Source organism: Bidens hawaiensis, unplaced genomic scaffold (genome assembly GCF_021521415.1).
Source record: "Bidens hawaiensis isolate Kalapana, Puna unplaced genomic scaffold, B.hawaiensis_p1.1 tig00054607_1, whole genome shotgun sequence".
Lineage (NCBI taxonomy): Eukaryota > Viridiplantae > Streptophyta > Magnoliopsida > Asterales > Asteraceae > Bidens > Bidens hawaiensis.
The window spans coordinates 9,611-28,988 of record NW_027499832.1 but is presented as its reverse complement, the minus strand read 5'-3'; the positions used below and the strand labels follow the sequence as shown (position 1 = coordinate 28,988).

At 35.7% G+C, this 19,378-nt stretch overlaps 3 protein-coding genes and 1 pseudogene across 3 annotated transcripts; 1 reads left to right on the top strand and 3 right to left on the bottom strand.

The window, feature by feature from the left end:
• Positions 1-7,317: 7,317 nt before the first annotated feature.
• On the bottom strand, positions 7,318-8,655 carry LOC143600633 (presenilin-like protein At2g29900 pseudogene; annotated as a pseudogene).
• Positions 8,656-10,417: 1,762 nt separating this feature from the next.
• Positions 10,418-12,858, top strand: LOC143600631 (glycine-rich RNA-binding protein 2, mitochondrial-like). The gene is made up of 6 exons (XM_077078261.1): positions 10,418-10,485; positions 10,522-10,548; positions 11,444-11,601; positions 11,694-11,762; positions 11,877-11,983; positions 12,321-12,858. Exons 3-6 carry the CDS (start codon positions 11,460-11,462, stop codon positions 12,711-12,713), a joined length of 711 nt encoding a protein of 236 aa, XP_076934376.1. The 5' UTR covers positions 10,418-10,485; positions 10,522-10,548; positions 11,444-11,459; the 3' UTR covers positions 12,714-12,858.
• Positions 12,859-13,309: 451 nt separating this feature from the next.
• On the bottom strand, positions 13,310-14,736 carry LOC143600635 (uncharacterized). Its single transcript, XM_077078262.1, has 3 exons — positions 13,966-14,736; positions 13,546-13,858; positions 13,310-13,500 (listed from the first exon to the last, which is right to left on the bottom strand). Exons 1-3 carry the CDS (start codon positions 14,734-14,736, stop codon positions 13,310-13,312), a joined length of 1,275 nt encoding a protein of 424 aa, XP_076934377.1.
• A 721-nt stretch (positions 14,737-15,457) lies between these two features.
• On the bottom strand, positions 15,458-19,161 carry LOC143600630 (phosphoserine phosphatase, chloroplastic-like). The gene is made up of 7 exons (XM_077078260.1): positions 19,093-19,161; positions 16,584-16,812; positions 16,361-16,493; positions 16,175-16,282; positions 16,005-16,098; positions 15,729-15,932; positions 15,458-15,648 (listed from the first exon to the last, which is right to left on the bottom strand). The coding sequence occupies exons 2-7, from the start codon at positions 16,801-16,803 to the stop codon at positions 15,523-15,525; spliced, it is 885 nt and encodes a 294-aa protein (XP_076934375.1). The 5' UTR covers positions 16,804-16,812; positions 19,093-19,161; the 3' UTR covers positions 15,458-15,522.
• Between the last annotated feature and the right edge of the window lie 217 nt (positions 19,162-19,378).

Genomic DNA, 19,378 nt, shown 5'->3' with positions numbered 1-19,378 from the left:
GATAACCATAACATCATCTGCGAATAAGAAGTGGGACACACGCGGACCTCCATTGGGAAGAGTAATGCCATCAAAAGCACCCACGCATACTGCTCGTCTAAACAAATCCAAGAAGGCCTCCATAACTATAAGAAACAAAAAAGGTGATAGTGGATCCCCCTGTCTTAAACCTTTCTCACAACCAAACTCAAAAGTCGGAGCTCCATTCACAAGAATAGAGGATCTGGCGGACTCTAGGATACCACAAATCCACTTGCACCAAATTGGAGGAAACCCCATCTGAGACATGATATCCAGAAGAAAACTCCAACTAACATTATCATACGCCTTTTCAAAATCAATCTTGAATAAAAAACACTCCTTGCTAGATTTCTTAGCCCACGACAACATTTCATTTAAAATAAGAGGGCCATCCAATATGAATCTCCCGTTCAAGAAAGCAAATTGAGATTCCGAAATGATACTATCCAACACCGGTTTCAATCGCGTTGCCAGGATTTTCGATATGGCCTTACTAATTACCCCAATAAGATTGATCTGTCTGTAATCTCCAAGTGATGTAGGGTCCTTGATTTTTGGCCCTAAAGTGATAAACGACGAGCCCACTCCCCTGTTAATAATGCCATTTTCAAAGAACTGATGCAATATATTCTTAAAATCACCTGCAAAACAGTTCCAAAAACGTTTGATATACAAGGTCTATATACAAGTTCTATTTCACAGTATAGATGTGTGCATTCATGAGAAAGATTCTTGATATTTTATTTTTGAGTAAAGTTAATTTTCTTGATTTATCTAAAAAATCATTTAAATTAAACTGACATAATTATCAAAATAAAATTACTAATAATAAGATCCTCTCACGTTCTATTTAACTCCCTCACGTGAAAAGTAGACACATTATTCAAAATAAAAGGGTGTCTTTTGCTTTATATAATGAGAGATCATCTCTGTTCTGAACATTTATTTAAGGTATGTTTGATTGCCTTTTTGTTTTGTTTGCATATTTAGCCTCTTCAGTTTTGAATAGAATTTTTTTTGTTCACTTTGTTGATAATACTTACTATTTTATTAGTTATAAAATTGAGTTGTGTAATAATATACAATAAACAACGTCGTACAAGTCATAATGAAGACGTTAAGATATCAGAGTTATACTATAGATAATTATCAAAAGCGAGTATCGAAATTTAGTTTTTAGAATACTTTATTTGACTTTTGTTAAAAGTGTTTTTTATATATTTATTTTTTAGATCCAGTTATGGTAATGTAACGAATCTTATCGATGCCAATCAAATTTGGATTCAGTTATGATATTCTAACGGTCATTATCGACGCCGACCAAATTTGTGCCGATTAGGCGCAACAATACCAGTGTGTTACCGATTTATGTTTTAAATAAGTTCATTTACGAATTTCACTTTTGAGGTTAGTTATGCTATCGCAACGAACCTAACCAATACCTACATCAACTAACCACGGCAACACCATGTTTTACTAATGTCCAAGTTATACACGATTTTTGTTTTAAAGATGCTTTTTTTCTTATCATTTTGTTTTAATTTTTTTTATTTAATGTGTGAATACCTTAATGAGTCAAACCGATTGAATTCATGTCTCTTTGATGATAAGTTGTACAGGTGCCAACTGAACATGAAGCATGGTGATGAGAGTTGATGGTGCGAAGACTGCACTTAGGTTTATTGCTCTTTCCGGTTCACCTTTATGGCTCGCAAATACCCATGCGAGACAGAGCTAGTTTATATAATACAACACGGTTTTTTCGAGTAGATTGATAACCTATTAACGATTATAACATGATTTTTTTTAATACCAATGAGGCTCTACTTGATGAATAGATTATATTTTGATTTGGGCTTCTTTTGTTAGTCATTGATGTCAATGATTCATGATATGTGATATTAATTCACCATGTTTTCATGTTTGTTGCTTATGGTCTATATTAGGCTATGTGTAGTGGAGGGGCTACAATTATGGGCGAATTGTGATACGTGGCGCCCAGTCAGTAAAGGGTGTAAATTTGTTTTTGGGGTGTAATGGTGTAGGGGCTACAAGTTTGGCTCACAGTATCTTTTTTTATTATTTTCTTTTTATAATTAAACAAATTAAATAAAAACCAATTTATTTTAATAATTAAATAAAAATGCATTAAAATTAAAAAGAAATACCAAAAAAATACATAACTAAAAAAAAGTACATAACTAAAAATATAAAAAAAACATAACTAAAAAAAATATTAATATTCATAATATTCGCGCATTTTTTCAATTCGTTGTCGTTGCAATAATGTGGCCTCTTCGTGTAACCCGGCCGCTTTGAGAGATTCGTATTCTTTACTCATTTCCCGCAATTTCAACATAGCGGCAATCTTTTCGTGTTGTTTGTTGGTTTCTCTTGTGGCATCGTTGAATTCCTCGACAGACTTTTCGTGTTTTTTTGATCATTTCTGTTATGATAGCGGTTAGTTCCACGGGTTTCGGTTGGTTCGGGTTGTTTGTAGGATTCATTTTGCTAGATTTTTTGAAGAAGGTGTATGTTTATATAGATATGAAATGAAGAAGAAGGATATGAAATTGAGAAGAAGGTATATGTTTATATAGATATGTAATATATTGTTTTAATTAATTTTTTTGTTTATTTTTTACCGTTGTCAACGGTCACATTAATAAAATATTATTATTTTCTCACAAGTTTAGGCGATAATAACAATTCGCCCCCTCCCCAAATCGCCCAAAATTCGCCGGGGGGGGGGGGGGGGAGCGGTGTTCTAGCCCCCTCGCGCCCTTTTGTCGCCCAATCTCGCGCCCACTACGTTTGGCCTTATGGGTAGAGATATTGTAAGATAATGGCTTAACGTACGAGAGGTACGCGAGACGCTCAAAGGCAAAAATACTAAAATGCTCAAAAAAAACGCTCACCCAAACCCTAAACGCTCAGCCAAAAACCTAAAACGCTCGAAAACGGTTTTCGTGAAAAAAAGTGAAAAATTGATCGATTAATCATCCAAAACTGTTTTTTTCGGTGAACCAATGATTAATTGGATATGTATTGACGATTCTGAGATGCTGGGATGTGATTTCATGGATCAATTTCGTGAAAAAATGGATTCGCGTACCTATTGTACGTTAAGGTATTGTTGTATTTGATCTTTTCCCCATATATTATAGCTAAATTAGTAATCTAACTCATGATTTCTAATTAATAATAATCGGGTTTTGCGGATCTTTATTCAAACGTGCTTCTAAAACCGGACCCGGCTCGAGACCGACTGAACATCGGTGTTGGTATTGGTATTCATATTTATGGTTTCGGTTTTAGTATTTTTCACTACCAGATTCAAATTAGTATCGTACCTCCATAATTCATATGGTATTCGGTTTGTGTTTCTACTCATTTCGGTTTCAGTATTTTCAAACGGGCACAGTACCGATCTAATTCATATTTCCAAATTCCATGGTTGATCTTCAGCAATACTTTAGCATTTAACAATTAACATATAAGCAAATATGTATATGTTAAAAAGCACTAATTTTTTAAAAATGACAGAAACTTTGAGAAAAACTCTTTTATCATTAAGTCCACATGTAACCAAATACCATTTGTGCAAAACTTGTACATGAACCAATATAGTGACTGGACTCAAGAACAGCATGCACAATATCGAAAACATGGAAACCATACAGTCCAAGCTATAGATATGTTTGTTTCTTTCACTTCTGCCTCGGCCTCGGATGCTTTAGGCTATGACCGTGGCTCTGGTGCTGGCTCGGGCTGTGGTGGTAACAGTGGCATTGGTCCTATCAGTGCACCGCAGGGTAATCCATTAAGGATCATATCCGTGGCTAACTCTTTTGAGACGGGACAATTAAGCCGTTCAAGCCGATCAATGTGGCTTAGGCGAACCGTCATTCTCCCTCTCTCCTGTTAAACTTCATATTTCGAAAAAAAAATTATTAGTTTTTTTAATAATAAGATTGTTTTGAATCTAAAGCAGCTTACACTGGAAACACCAAAGAGTTTGAACTGCTGCAAGTCCTGCAACTGGTGCTGCTAGTTGCAGATAAACGATTTCCTTTATCATCTTCGTACACGGGTTCATCAACAACGCTTGATTTTTTATAGGTTTCCTCGTCCGTTTCAAGAATTTTCCCATCGAATAACGGGCTGAAACTGTCCAGGTGGCGGAAGCTCGCCCCGCCCATACGAATGCTGAATAACGACTCGTTTGAAGCCATGCCCCAGTTACCTGGACCGGTGAATATCTTGTTTGCGTGAGACGGGATTGTTTCCAGATCACTCAAATTCTCATTTTAATTTTCATCATGTTTAGTAGGTAAATGATTATTATCTAGAACTTGAATATCTTCGAGTGAGAAACCAGATGAGGCGGAGGATGAAGTAGATGAAATCGAGTTCCGGTTTGAACCGAGTTTAGCGATTTCATTGTCATTGTTTGTGGCTGCATTCTCTGATTCCATGTTGTCAGATATCTGGTTTAATTCATCTGCAAGCACAAATGTAATTTTAATTGCAATTTGGCATCATATAACAATTCTGTAACGAATTCAACAAAAATGCGAACCTGAAAACAGAGAAGCAATTGTCGAAAATCGACTCATGATGATGAACTTTCTTTGAATTTCCCTCTCCTTTATTGCATTACTTTGTAAAAAGAATGAAAATTGTTAAAACAAATGTATACACTAATCAGCATAATTAAGGAAAATTGGATTTTAATAATCCAATCTATGACACCTTGGCCGATAATAATCCATACTATCTAAGGCCTGTAAACGAGCGTGAACCGTTCGGAGAGAAGTTTGTTTTTTCATAAACAACCGAACATTATTTAATTAAACGTATGAACATGAACACCATGTTTCATTAGTTCATTTATGTTCATGAACACTCGTTTATGTTTGTTCATATAGGTTTGTTTATTTATGTTTGTATTCGTTTACATTTGTTCATATATGTTTGTTTATATTTGTTCAATTATGTTCGTTTATGTTCATGATCTGTTCGTTTAGATTTTTAACGAACATGTTCATATTTTGAATGAAAGAATATGAACACAAATATTTGTCCGATTAAGTGTCCATGTTCGTTTACAACAATGATAATGAACTAAATGCGAAAACATGCAACTGTCTAATATAAAATGAATCGTATATCGTATATTTATGATTATCATGCTACTAATACCGGTGGATCAAATGATGGTACGGATTATTATCGTCATAGTTTGGATTATTATTATCATAATTATCGAATATTCCAATAATCAATGATGAAATCTAGAATTAAAGAATTATAGATCACCTTGTGAGATCATTCGATTTACGACGAAATGTTGTCGTAAAATTGTTGCTAATAATAATATCAGAAAAAGGAAACGGTAGGAGAGAGATGATAATGATGATTGCAGGCCGGAGGGACGGCGAGGTCTCCGGCGTCGGCCTTTCCCCCGGCGAACACCGATCACGACGAAATCTTTCTGCAATGAATGAATCAATTCGTGCGCGTCATAACTCATTCCGACCATGCATTAACGTTAAACTTTATATTCTCTTCATACCCTTCAACTTTTAACTATTGTTGGTTTCAACCCCTGTACTTGTTTTTAATTTAAATTGCACCACCATTTATATCACCTTTTTTCATAGGCTTTTAGCACACTAGGGGCGTAAACGAGCTTAGCTGCTCGCGAGCTACTCGAGATCGGCTCGTTAAAAAGCTCGATCGAGCCCGAGCTCGAGCCTAAAAGTAAGCTCATTTACTAAACGAGCCCAAGCCCGAGCTACACTTATCGAGCTCGAGCCTAAAAGTAACCTCGTTTAATAAACGAGCCCGATCCAGGGCCCGAGCTTCACTTATCGAGCTTGAGCCGACTCGCGAGCCTGTCATTTATATATTTTTTTAAAATATATATTTAATAATTATTAATTAATATATGTAAAGTTATGAAAAATAAATAAAAATAACTATATAATATATATTATTTTATTCATAAAATTATGAGAGAAAAAAATATATAAAAATAATTATAATTATATAAAATAATTGATAAATAGTAAGCTAGTCAAGCTCGAGCTTGAAAATCTACTCACGAGCCGAGCTCGAGCTTTAGAAATATAGCTCGAAACGAGCCGAGCTCGAGCTCTATGTAAATTAAACGAGCCGAGCTTGAGCTTTAAAAATATAGCTCGAAACGAGCTCGAGCTCTAGGTGAAATAAACGAGTCGAGCTCGGGCTCGGCTTGTTTGCACCCCTTGCACCACATATCCAAAATTTAGTAATAAATAAACTTTATATATGATTGAATATATACAAACTAATACGCCCAGTATAATCTCACTCATAGTTTAGCTATTAGTACTTTAGTTGGGTCCGGCGGTCAAGGAAGTTGTCAAACCTTTCCTCGAGAGGCAGCTCCAGTGTACCAGATAAGAACCCCCCCCCCCCCCCAACCAACACACACACAACTCCAAAAATCTTTGTTTTCCTTTACGTGTACAATATAGACGCTGATATCATAGTCTAAACATGCTTCATTTGATTAATTATATGATTACCTTAAGTTCAAAATCTAGATTTGCTTTTTGACCACCAAGAAGGGATTAAGGCGCCTAGCCGCCTAAGTGTGCCTCAGGCGCGCTTTTTAAAACTAAGGTTACAAGAGTTGACGGTTTGTTGACAACTGGATAATTAATAATATAGTTTTTTTGTGAAAGATTAGTTTAACTGTGAATAGATGGTACTAATGTGCATAAATTCAATCAATCAATCAATCAATCATACCCAGTAAAATCCCACCGACAGCAGAGCTATAGGTAGGGTCTGGGGAGGGTGGGATGTAGGCACACCGTACCTCTATCCAAAGGAATAAAGAGGTGGCTTCGAGACTAATGTGCATAAATTCAGTCAGTTTAATCATGTTTTAAACAGTGTTATAATGATATGAAGCGTCTACTGTTAAACAAACAAGAGTCGGTAGTGATGCAGCACAAAGAACTCGAAGTAAAAACTCCATACCTGCTTAACCAGTGAAACCAGGTAAAGTGTGATTTACAGCGGGCAGGTGGTCTAATTATAAGCAACGACGTAGCTCACGGAACACGTGTATTATGTAACGAATAAGAAACGACTCAGAACAAGCATAAATGTAAAAGCATGAAAATTTCCGGTTCATATTTAATAATCATGCAGCCAAAAAGTTCAAACGAATGATAACACAACACATTAAAACTTGCTATGATCTTTAAAGAATCAAGCCGTGTACATCTACAATACATACTAAAACATCAAAAGATTTGACGAACACTGTACAATAAACTCTTCAAGAAACACCCGGGTCAAAACATAGAACAATACCCCAAGCAAGACAGATACAGGAAGCGCAGGCAAAGCTTTTTGATAAAAAGCAAGTAGAATAAGAGTAATACCAAGCCCAGCAATAATCGCAAGATAACACGCATACACCGTCATGAAATCATACATTGCAGCCCTCCCCACCAACACACTGTAGAAAATAAAGTCCCCCAAACCAAGCTTGATCGCACCCGACGAACCCAACCCAATCCCCTCAACCCCCAAATTCTCCGGCTCAACCCCATGCTCCCTCATCCGCTCAATCAACGGAACCGCCAGCTCGTGACCACGCCCCTCTTCAACATTCTGAGAACTTCCACTACTTTCTGCATCGGTTTGACGCTCGGTTTGCGACTCGGAATTAACCGGTCTATCTCTCCACACCCGTCTTTGAACCGTGGCGTTACCACTTCTAGAATCAACAACGGGGCGCGCTTCATAAACAAGAGCGGGAATATCTTCGTCCCTCGATATCGCAAGCTCGACTAGTAACCTTAACGGGCCAACGGGTAACAAAACCGCCGCAAGATCATACAAAGCCATGGCAACTAAAAGCACCCACGTCGTCCATTCGGGCAACATGGTAAACCAAAACGCAGTCAGAACACCAATCACCACCATATACGTCTGCGTCACGAATATCGGAATCTTCGACATGAAAACCACCAAAACCCCGACAACCGTAAAATTAAACAAGAATATCACATAACTAAAACAATCAATCCCAATTCTAAACACTTGAATCAAGAAAAGACCAATCTCACCACCCATGAACCCTAACACAAGAAAAGCTGAGAAACCCATGTAATACTTCAAGAACTTGGTGCACCTGAAGTAGAACAAGGCGACCAATAGGAAAGTGACAGCTGTGACGACAGCAACAAAGACAAGTGAGTTCAAGATTGCACCTTTAAGCTTATCCCATGATGAATCCGATGTGGGTTCGGTGTAGGCTGCAGTGGCGATGGTGGAGATTGAAGAAGAGAGTGATGAATCGGTGTTTAGTATGGAGACTAGTATGACTACTGAGAACATGCAGATTGACACTGGGGTTATGATTCTGATGATTTCTTCGCCTAATGTGTGGAGTATGGTGGTGTTTGATTCGTTTTGGGCCATGGGTTGATCTGGGTTGTGGTCAAAATTGGGGCTTTTGGATTTTAGGGTTTTGAAATTGGGATTTGATGAAGATGGTGAATTCGATTTGGGGAAGACCTGATTGAATTACCCAGTTACCTGTTTCGGGTTCAAATATGGGTCGGGTCAGGTCTTGCCAGTTGTTTTGTGGGTCGGGTCTTGCCTCTTGACAAAAGGAATTTGTTATCAAAACCAAGAGGTTAGTAATTAGTTGAGTTGGGGTCTTATTGGAAGCGGTCCTTCTATTATTCTTTAACTCCAAACTAGTGGCTTAATGAAACCTCTCTATAACACGCTTTGTTATGAAATGAGGTTGTTTTTGGCCCTTCTCAAGTTCAAATAGTCTAGGGCGTAACTCATTGAATGTGTGGTCCCGGACCATGCATCCTCCCAAAACAAGGTTTTTGTTACTTGAACATGGGTTTTTTTTGGAAGGTCTTACATTCTTATGCCTTCGACTTCCAAATACTTTCCAACATTGATAAGTTTTAACCATGGACCATAGATGCAATACACCGCCAAGTGTCCAAAGTCATGTCGATTAAAACTATGACTTGCCTTGACATATTCTAGCCACAAAGAATTTTTTTGGTTTTGCTTCTTCGTTGTCCCTTGGCAATTAGAGCCAAGTTTAAGGCTCGTAGATTTCCAACAAGGAGACCTCCAAGATTTTTGAAATTTATTGCATTTTGTTATGTCACTTAATGAATATCTTTGAGTCTACGTTCTACCCTGTAAAAAGTTTCATCTCTAGCTTCTCTAAAACAAATTATGATGTTTTAAACATAAATAAGGATTATTCAGCGATTTTGACATGCAAGTCAACCTTTAAACGATAACAATTTTTTGCCTTCCACACGTTTAGTCTTGCCTTGAATCGATAAACAATAGTCATCCAGTTTTAATAAACTTATGTTGGCACCGATCAATAATCCCAAATTGATAAAGGAATTGAGGTTGCCTTCAAAGTCTATAATTAGCACAACAGTTTACATGCGTATTTGTGTTTGTTATATAAATTTTTATATTTATCTTTAAATCAATGGTTCATTAGCAAAATTAGATAAAGTATATCATATATATGATAAGTTGATAACATATAACATATAGGTAATGGATCATTTCAGAAGTTTTTTTACAGCGAGAAATGAATGTGTAACTCCATTAATCCATAATTTCACTCACTTTCTTATGTGTAGGTGCGTATGTATGTGTGTAGGTACGTATGTTTGTATATGTGTACGTATGTTTGTATGTGTGTAGGTACATAGGTTTGAATGTGGCTCGGTACATTTATATATTTGTAGGTTGGTTTAAATGTGTAATTAAGACATAATTACAACCAACCTACATACATGTAGGTTACATCATAAGCAAGGGAGTGAAAAATTAGGGATTAATGGAGTTACACATTCACTTCTCGCACTTCTCGCTGTAATATCACTTCTCGCAAGGTCCATCCCCATAACATATGTTAATAATTTTTAAGCTATATAACATCATGCGTTCATATTTATTTATTATTTCTCTTATTTTTACATGTTACAAAGATACTCACGTTGCTAAAGCGATAATCAAACAAGAAGTATGTAGGGATATATCATGTGAGTTTAGATCATTAAAATATATCTAACATGCTTAACTAACGAGGTTACGTTAGATTATGACTAATTATAGTCATAATCTAACAACCCGTTAACAATTAACACAATTGCAATGAAAAAAACTGGGTGAAAATGAAAAAAAACAGAACATGAGGAGCAGGCAATTTAGATTGCCGGGGTGTCCACACTCTACACGTACGGTGCAGATCACCCGACTTACAATCCAACGGCCAATACTAATTCAAACTCCCAACACACAGAATAAAATCACCCCTTATAAATCTCATCATAAACCCTCATTATCGTCAGCTACAATACAAAAGCCCTCTGCTAGGGTTTTATTATTATTATTATTATTATTATTATTATTATTATTATTATTATTATTCACCGACGAAAGATCAGCGTATTGAAGGTATAAAGCTTACATTTTTACTCTCACTCTGTTCGATTCATAAGTTTTCCGATCTTAATTAGTCATATATTACTGTGATTTGTATATCTTTGTGATCGCAAATATTACTGTCGATTAAAAATTAGGGCTTGCTGAAGCTATGTGCTTTATCATTTTGCTATTTAATTTCATGTAGTTTGTTTCCGTTTCGTGCTTGCTATTGAATCTGGTAGGAGTGTTAACAAGCCGAACCCGAGCCCGGCTCATTTTAGTTATACAGGGCTTGAGCTTGGCTCGTTTTAATTTTGGCTCGAGCTCGACTCGTTTTAATCTTGACTCTAGCTTAGCTTGTTTTAATATTGGCTTGAGTTCGGCTCGTTTTAATCTGAGAGGACTTGAGTTCGGCTTGTTTTAGTTTTAGAGGTCTCGAGCTTGGCTTGTTTTAATTTGAAAGGGCTCGAGCTCGGCTCATAGATTATTTATTAGTTTATTTAAAAGTTTTATTTTTTTTTTACTTTTTGCATATTTTTTCTAACTATATTTTATATATAATATGATACATGTTACTTAATTTTTTATTATTGTATGTTTATATTTAAAAGCGGTTATTATATAAATATATAAAGTTTATTGGATTGAGCTTGAAATGTGACGCTCGGACTCGAGCTCGAGCTAGTTTATTAAATGAGCCTTAATTAAAGCTCAAACATGTTTAAGCTCGGCTCGATTTGAGTTTTTAACTAGCTGATTTCGAGTGGCTCACGCCTCACGGGTGGCTCAGCGTGTTTACATCTTCTACTGGTTGTCTAGATTTATGAAGTTTGTTACATTACAATTTAATGTTGTTTTTAATTTTTAGATTCTAGCACTAGCAGTAAATTTCGCTGATTTAATTTCTTGAATTGTTGAATTTTAGGTTGCGAGATACAACCATGGCGTTCTTCAACAGAGCTGGTAGCATACTAAGGCAGACTGTTACAATGAGTAAGCACATCAACAATGAAATGTCTGTGGCCAGTCCGTCGCTCTTTCAAATGATAAGATGCATGTCGAGTTCCAAAGTCTTTGTGGGAGGTAATCTCAAATAATACGTTCGTTGTGTTGGATTATCATGTTTTTTTAAGTCTGTGTAGTTATATTAATGTTCTTGATTCTTGCTGTTACAGGATTGGCATGGGCTACTGATGAAACGAGTCTGAGAGAAGCTTTTAGCGCTTATGGGGAAGTCTATGAAGGTATGAAGAAAGATGCAGCGTTTTGAATTTGTAAATTTTTTTTTATAAGTTTGATGCTAGATTAAAATTATATTTTGTGATAAGATTCTCATAACCGTTTATGATGTGCAACAGCTAGAGTAATCACGGATAGAGAAACTGGCAGGTCCAGAGGTTTTGGATTTGTTACTTTTGCTGACTCTGAGACTGCTTCCGCTGCAATCCAGGCGATGGATCAAAGGGTATTTTTGTCTTATTTTTTGTTACTTGGTTAATGATACACATTAGTCCCATGGAAATTGGAGACTGCAGTGCCTGTATTGGCATATATATCATCAAAGAAGTTGACTGTATTATGCAACCAAAATACATTCTAGGCTTCGGTAAAGATGGATTTCACGAGACTGTTGGATTCAAACGATGACATAAACTATTTTGATGATAATGGATAAACAAGTAATTTAACAAAAAGACATTTTGAAATAGATCTTTTATTTTATTCTATTTTTTGGGATAAATGTTTGCCTATGTTACGATCATTATGTGTTAAGAAACGATATTCATGACCAAAATTTGCAGGAGTTGCATGGTCGTACGGTGAGAGTGAACTTTGCCAATGATAGACCACAAGGCGGTGGTGGTTTCCGAGGAGGCGGTGGTTACGGTGGAGGTGGCTATGGTGGTGGTGGTGGTGGCTATGGAGGTGGTGGCGGCGGCTATGGTGGAAACAGTTATGGTCTTGGAGGTGGAGGTGATGTGGCCGAAACTGGTGGTTTTGGTGGAAACACTTATGCTTCTGGAGGTGATGTGGCTGAAAGTGGTGGCTTTGGTGGAAACACTTTTGGTGGCGGTGAAAACCAAAACTTAAGTGGCGGTGATAACTTTGCTAGTGACGTTGCTGATGCTCCGGGTACAGGGGAAGTAAACTATGGGGACTATGATGACTCTGATGACTTTGCCAAAAGGGCTTGACCCTTGTGCCCGAGTTTATTTTCATGCAGACTGCTGTTTGCAGCTTATTATGTTCTGTTATTTTCAAGTGTTTATTTTCTTAGTGTTGAATCTGCAGTTTGTAAAAACTTTCGAATTTTATGGTCTCAGTCTGTTAAAACTTCATTCATGCTTGTAAGAACAGCTAGTAGTGTTATAAAGATTGATTCCTCATTATGAACCAGTTATTTTGTTTATAGTTCTTGCTGTTCAACACCCAATATATGCTAATTTTACCGACTTCTATGATCAGTCTTTGCATAGTAGTAAACAAGTTCTTGTGGTTTGGTTATGTCCTTATGAGCTTTGTAACCAGGCCTAACAAAGTAACAAGACTGTAAATTTCAAATCAAAATGTTTGTATAACTTGTTTTATTTAAAAGATTTATACTATTTTTATATGATAGTATCATACCAGTACTGATACCAAAAACCTGCATAGCATTACCAGTTTACACCTATACTAAAACTTGCAGCTTGAAATAAATTGCTAGTTAGCTGTAGTGCATGCCAAAAAACAATGCTATCATTAAATTTAGATGGTATAAATAAAATGTTTACAAACAAAACTATCATCCTTATCTAAATTTCCAACTTTCCAAGCTATACTCAGAAAAGAGAGCCCTTTGGGCATTCAAAACTGCAGGAGACCCTTGTCTTGCTTTCTCCACTATATGTTTTATCAACAACTTCTCCATCTCATCGTCGTCGTCGTCCTCAAGATCCCGCTCATCTCCACCGATACTACCAAATGGCGGAGTTCCATTATCATCATCATCATCAACAAAATTTTAATCAAACTTTGCACACTCACTGCAAGCCTCACTATAATCGTCTAAAGCTTCAACTGATCGATTCAAAACAATAGGCTCGTCGCTTTCATATCCTGCATCACTGCTTGAAAAATCATTCCAAGACTTCTGATTTTGGACTTCTATTTGCGCTTCTAATTCTCTAATTCGTTCTTCAAGTCGCGATTGAATCACCTCATGTAACCGTAAGCTCAATTCTCTTGGACAGACCGCATAATTACCAGAATAAGTTGTTTCATTTTCTTCATTAGTCGTTTCCACCATCTCACTTCTTGATTCACTCTCAGTTACACCTGAATCAAAATCTGGATCAAGCTGCACATGATTCACATCGACCCGTTATAAACTTATAAGTTATAACTATACACAAAATAATAATAATAATAATAATAATAATAATAATAATAATAAAGTTTGTTTACCTCAACAAGATTAGAAATCTTTCTTTCTAAACAAGATGAAGTCGTACTAAGTTCAAGCATCTCGAGTTCAGCTTCAAGCTCCGCTTCAATTTCACTAAAAGAATCACGGCTTTCCTTTAAAATAACAGATTCTGTCTTCTGCGATTCATGACCGTCAACCGTAAGCTCCTGCATAATTAACGAATCCTTCATCTCAATCTCCTCTTCAAGATCTTGAATCAAACTCTCTTTCTGCTTCACCAACCGATTCAACCTTTCCACCTCACGTTTATTTTCCACGAACGAATATAATATCCCAAACGACATCCCAAGACACACAAGTAACATCGCATCTAGAGACTCGCTTTCTTTCTTTACAACAAAACATGAATTGTCATCAATCACGAAAAACGGCGTCACAGTCTGCATGGCAGGTTCAACATGAACCTTAGCACAACTTTCTAACGAACTTAACGATCTAAACGCTCGCCTGTTTATTATTCTACGTCTAAACGACACTCTACTTCTTCGAGTCGAAACTTCATTCACTAAAACACCCTCATTTCCAACTTGAGAATCATCTTGTTTTAAACTTTGTCGCCTTGATGACTTACTGAATGGCCATTTCTTCCATTTCTTGTCAGATGGTGGTTTTGATGAGTTGAGTTTGTTACTCACTGAGCCATGGGTAGATGAATGTGATGATATTTGTTCACTGGGCTGCTTAAGCTTTTTGAAATGGTGGGCTATAGAGCCTGCACCAGCAGCAACTGCTGCCATCCATTTATCCATTTTTTTTTTAATATTCTTCAACTGATGCTAAAAGAACACAAGATTACTGGATTTGAGTGGATTTCTTATATTATTCTAGGGTTGTTCTAAATATGTTAGATTGAAATGATGAGTCATAATTTCGACTTTTTAGCTATTTCCAAATTTATTTGAAACTAACTTTTTTTTTTATAAATTAATTTTAAATTCTCTTATTTTTACATATATAAAATTTATATATTTTTATTACAGTATACCATTATAGGTTTTCTTGAAGCGTCTAGTAACTTTAGAACTTTTTTTCATGACAATCTTTTGTTAAATTTTAAAATACTTAGTATGTATGCAACAAATAATTTCATACATAATATAAAAAAAAAATATTTCAATTTGAAATATTTACTTGTGAGAGGACAAAATAAAGGAAATAAAAGCCAGTCAATTTCACTAAATTTTTTTATTAATTACTGATTAATAATAATAGAAAAAAAGGATATTGATCTTTTCTTTTTATAAATTATTAATATATTTTTGGTATTTTAATGTGTGGGCTATATACAATTTATAACCTCCTTTTGTATAGCTGTAAAACATTAAATAAAATAAAATTCATAATTGTTCATTTCAAGAAAAGCAAAATTACAGCAAACCTACCAAAATAGAAGCAATCAACACTCTTTTTTTTTTATTGTTAATTTCAAAATAAAAAGACTAATTAAATTCATTTTAATAAAAGCATGATGTACATTTAACATTAAGAAACGCACTCATGAATAATCCTTCCAAAAAAATTAGAGAAAGTGCTTGTTATTCCAAAGAGTTTATCAAATCTTTGAAGTTATACACAAGCCAATCCGCTTTTGCAGCAACGGGCTCCCGAAGCTGGACACCACCATAGCAGATAAACAGGTCAGCGCAGCCTGGTTTTCGAGCCTACACAAAAACAAAAACAATATTAATGCATCTTTACAAGTCAACCACTTGGTCTACAAAAAATAGATTATTATCATTACCTCGAGATCAGTAGCACCATCACCTATCATTACAACTGTCTTGTATCCGTGAACCTTTCTTATTAATTCAACTGCAGTTGGTTTCCCTCCACTTCTTGAAGTCGGTTCGTTTACATCAAATCCAGCAATTTCACCAGAATTATGGAATAATAGTTGATTAGCAAATATATTTTCAGTTGGTACCCCAAGGATTGATGCCACCGGCTACAAAGAAAACAAGTCAATAAGTCAACAAATATAGTTCTATTAAATAACTATTAATTCTATATAACTTACATTGATCATTTGACGAAAACCTCCCGATATCAAATAAACAGTCTTACCACTTTCCTTGAGCTTCTGAACCAATTCATTTATGCCAGGAGAAAGTCTACCAAAATCAATAATAAAAAAAAAGTCAACTTAAAGTCAACCAGTATGCCGGTGTTAACAAAACAGCAGCATACCTTGGAGGTCTCTTTTCAAGAAAGTCTTGGACGGTTGATAATGAAGGTTTGAAAAGATCAAGTCGGGTAGCTAATGCTTCCTCAAAAGGGACCGAACCACCCATTGCTCTGCACACACACAATTAGAATAATATAAAAACGGACTGAAAACAGAAATGAGAAAACCGATCTTAATACTGAGCACACCTGGCGGTACACTCAGCAACAGCTTTTCCAGCTCCACAAAATTCAGCAAGTTCATCAATGCCTTCATCGACACACACGGTGCTATCCACATCAAAGCATACAACATCAGCCTTTTTCCATAAATCAAGAACCTCTGAATGTTTAACAAGAATCCAGTTGAAACATATTTATTCGACTTTTTTCAATTTAATTGAGGTTAATGTTATATGAAAATATGAAATACCTTTTGAAGGTAATGTGTTGTCTAATCGGCCCAATGAGGAGGCTGTTAATGGCTTAACAGAGCCAGCTTTTGAGTTGGATGAGTTGGTAGGTGCCATCATCTTGATTGGACCATAAAACACTCTTCTTCTGTTTGATGTATGTGTTGGGAAGAGAGCTGTGTTTCCCTGAGTACCGTAACCACGAATAGGAATTATTCGGGAACTGATCAGCCCTTCCATCAAATTTACCTGTCACCAAGAAAAAAAATACCATTTTAACCCTAAACAAATAACTGTTAAAATGTTAAATGCAACACAATAATACAAGCTGAATAATCTTATTACATCGTCATTAATAACTTAGTTTATCTTTAAGCAGCAACATTTTCCATTCAAATTTAACATAATATGCTGTGCACAATGATTAGCTTAGAACTTATAAAAATAATTGAATTTCAACATAACGCTTAAGTCCTTGGCAAGAACGTGTACCGTTTACTCGTTTAGCATCTCTTTCTAGCTTTGGTCCGACACATGTAAAGGAAATCCATTTCATGTTCTATTCTATGTACTTCTACGAAAAGTCATTAAATATTGCACAAAACAAAATCAACCTGATAACTTATTGTAACTAATACGAGTTCAATTATCCGACAAAAACAAAAACTCTGCTAGCAACTGGATAGGAATTAATATTACTGCAAAGAGAAAGCAAAATTAACTAGCAATGAAAAGTATCGGGGCAGGTGCTTGGAGGGTATTGAATAACCTAAAGCAGAATACTGGTACAAGCATCATTCTTATAATAACAGTACATATGCACTCACTATGGACTTATGTAAGGGAGAGCCTCCTACACACTTGCTCTACCTCACCGGCGAAAGTAAAGTAGAAGTAGTGGATAGAAGTTTATCTGCTAGAGAATCTACAATTCAAGCTCTTAAATCTCATTTGAAAAGGGCACAAAATAGAGTGAAATAGTTTGTTGATAATCATATGTTAGAAAGATCTTTTCAAACATCTGTTGGACATTTGAACATAGGATGTCAAAAGCTAACTACTATATACTATAATTCATATACAGTTAATACAGTTACACCCTAAGACTACCACCTAATTATTGTATACAACTACATTCCATGTGTCTTTGCTCAAGAAATAAAGGGGCTATATTCCTAATCAGCAAGGCTTTGCTCAAGAAGAGAAGTTACAAGTTACAACACAGAACACCTAATATAGTTATTGACAACAGAATGATAAAAAAGACGTAACAGGCATGTGGAACAATCAGTTACTGGAGGATGCTACATGTGAAAACAAGTTAGTTGGGATGGGTTGGGATCAGAATGGGTTGTTTTAAATAATGGTCATTTTGGTTCAGGTCAGAGCAGGTTGACAAAAACAGGTACGAATGAAATGGACCGCTTTAAAAAATGGTCATTTTGGTTCCGTTTGAAATAGGCTGTTTTAAAAAAATGTTTAATTTGCTTCAAGTCAACCTTTTTACATTTATCACAAACTCGCTGCATTATTCAAGAAGCAGAATTCAGACAAGAAGTCCTCAATTTTCCTTAACAGTGATTACTAGAAATCACTCAAGTTTCCTTTCAACAGCATCATCAATCTCAATTTCATTTCCATCTGACCAAATACTAGGGAGGCAACAACATCATCATGAAACCAAATAAACAACATGGGTTCATTTTCTAGCCTAAATAGAAGGATTTTGAGACAGGAAATAAAGAACAAAAACAACATACCATTAAAAAAAATTCCATAATGCCAGGTTAAAACTTAGAAACAAGCAAATTAAGATCAATGAAAAATTCAACCGAACAAACTAACATGCATCAAGATAATCCCTGGTGTTGAAATCAGCACCATTCCACCCCAAGTTATTTTCACACAGTTAAAACTTATTAAAGAGAACTGTTCATGTTCTGGCCAGTTATGTCAGCTGTGGGAAGATACAAAAATATATCAAAATCTAACCTCGAAAGATAAAATTATGATAGACTTATTAAGCTCAAACCTGAAGCTGATAAGAAAAGATGCAGCAGACCGACACAGCCTCGATCTAGAGAGAGGCGAGGAAGGGTAGAGGATAACAGATCGATTCAGGGCTCAAAACTACACCAACCAATTGTGGAAGATGAACATGAAACAATCAACCTAGAAGACTCAAAACTAACTACTTCGAAATACAAACAACTATATCAAATTAAATAAATAAATAATAATAATAATAATAATAATAATAATAATTCTACAGAGAAACACCCACAAACAGCAGGCGATTAACACATATTAATGCTTAACTTGGCTAGAATAAGAAGCCATATCCCTATATGGTTTTTAATGCACATTTGATCATATTCTAAATACCAATTTGGATACACAGTCATTTCATCAAACACTTGGTGGGCACCCAAAAAAAACTCAATTGTAAACAATATACATCGAAAACCTGCAACTTGAGACCAATACCCTAAAGATCAAAATCAAAGCTTGAGAGCAGTAAACACTTACCAGAAGATTTGAAGATGTTTCAGTCAGAAAGAATCGTTGTAAAGTTTAAGACTTGTAGAATCTTTGAGGCTTTTTATAACGCCAAGATTATTAATTTATTATTACTGCATAAGATTCAAATGTTAATCTTTTTGGTATTTAAAGTTTGAGAATTTGTTGGGGATATTTTGGATCTCACCAACCACAGGGGCCTGGTTGGTATCATGTAATATTAATTAATTAATGATGATATAAAATTGTTGTCAGCAGCGATGCGAAAGCGACAACACACACATAAACGGAAATG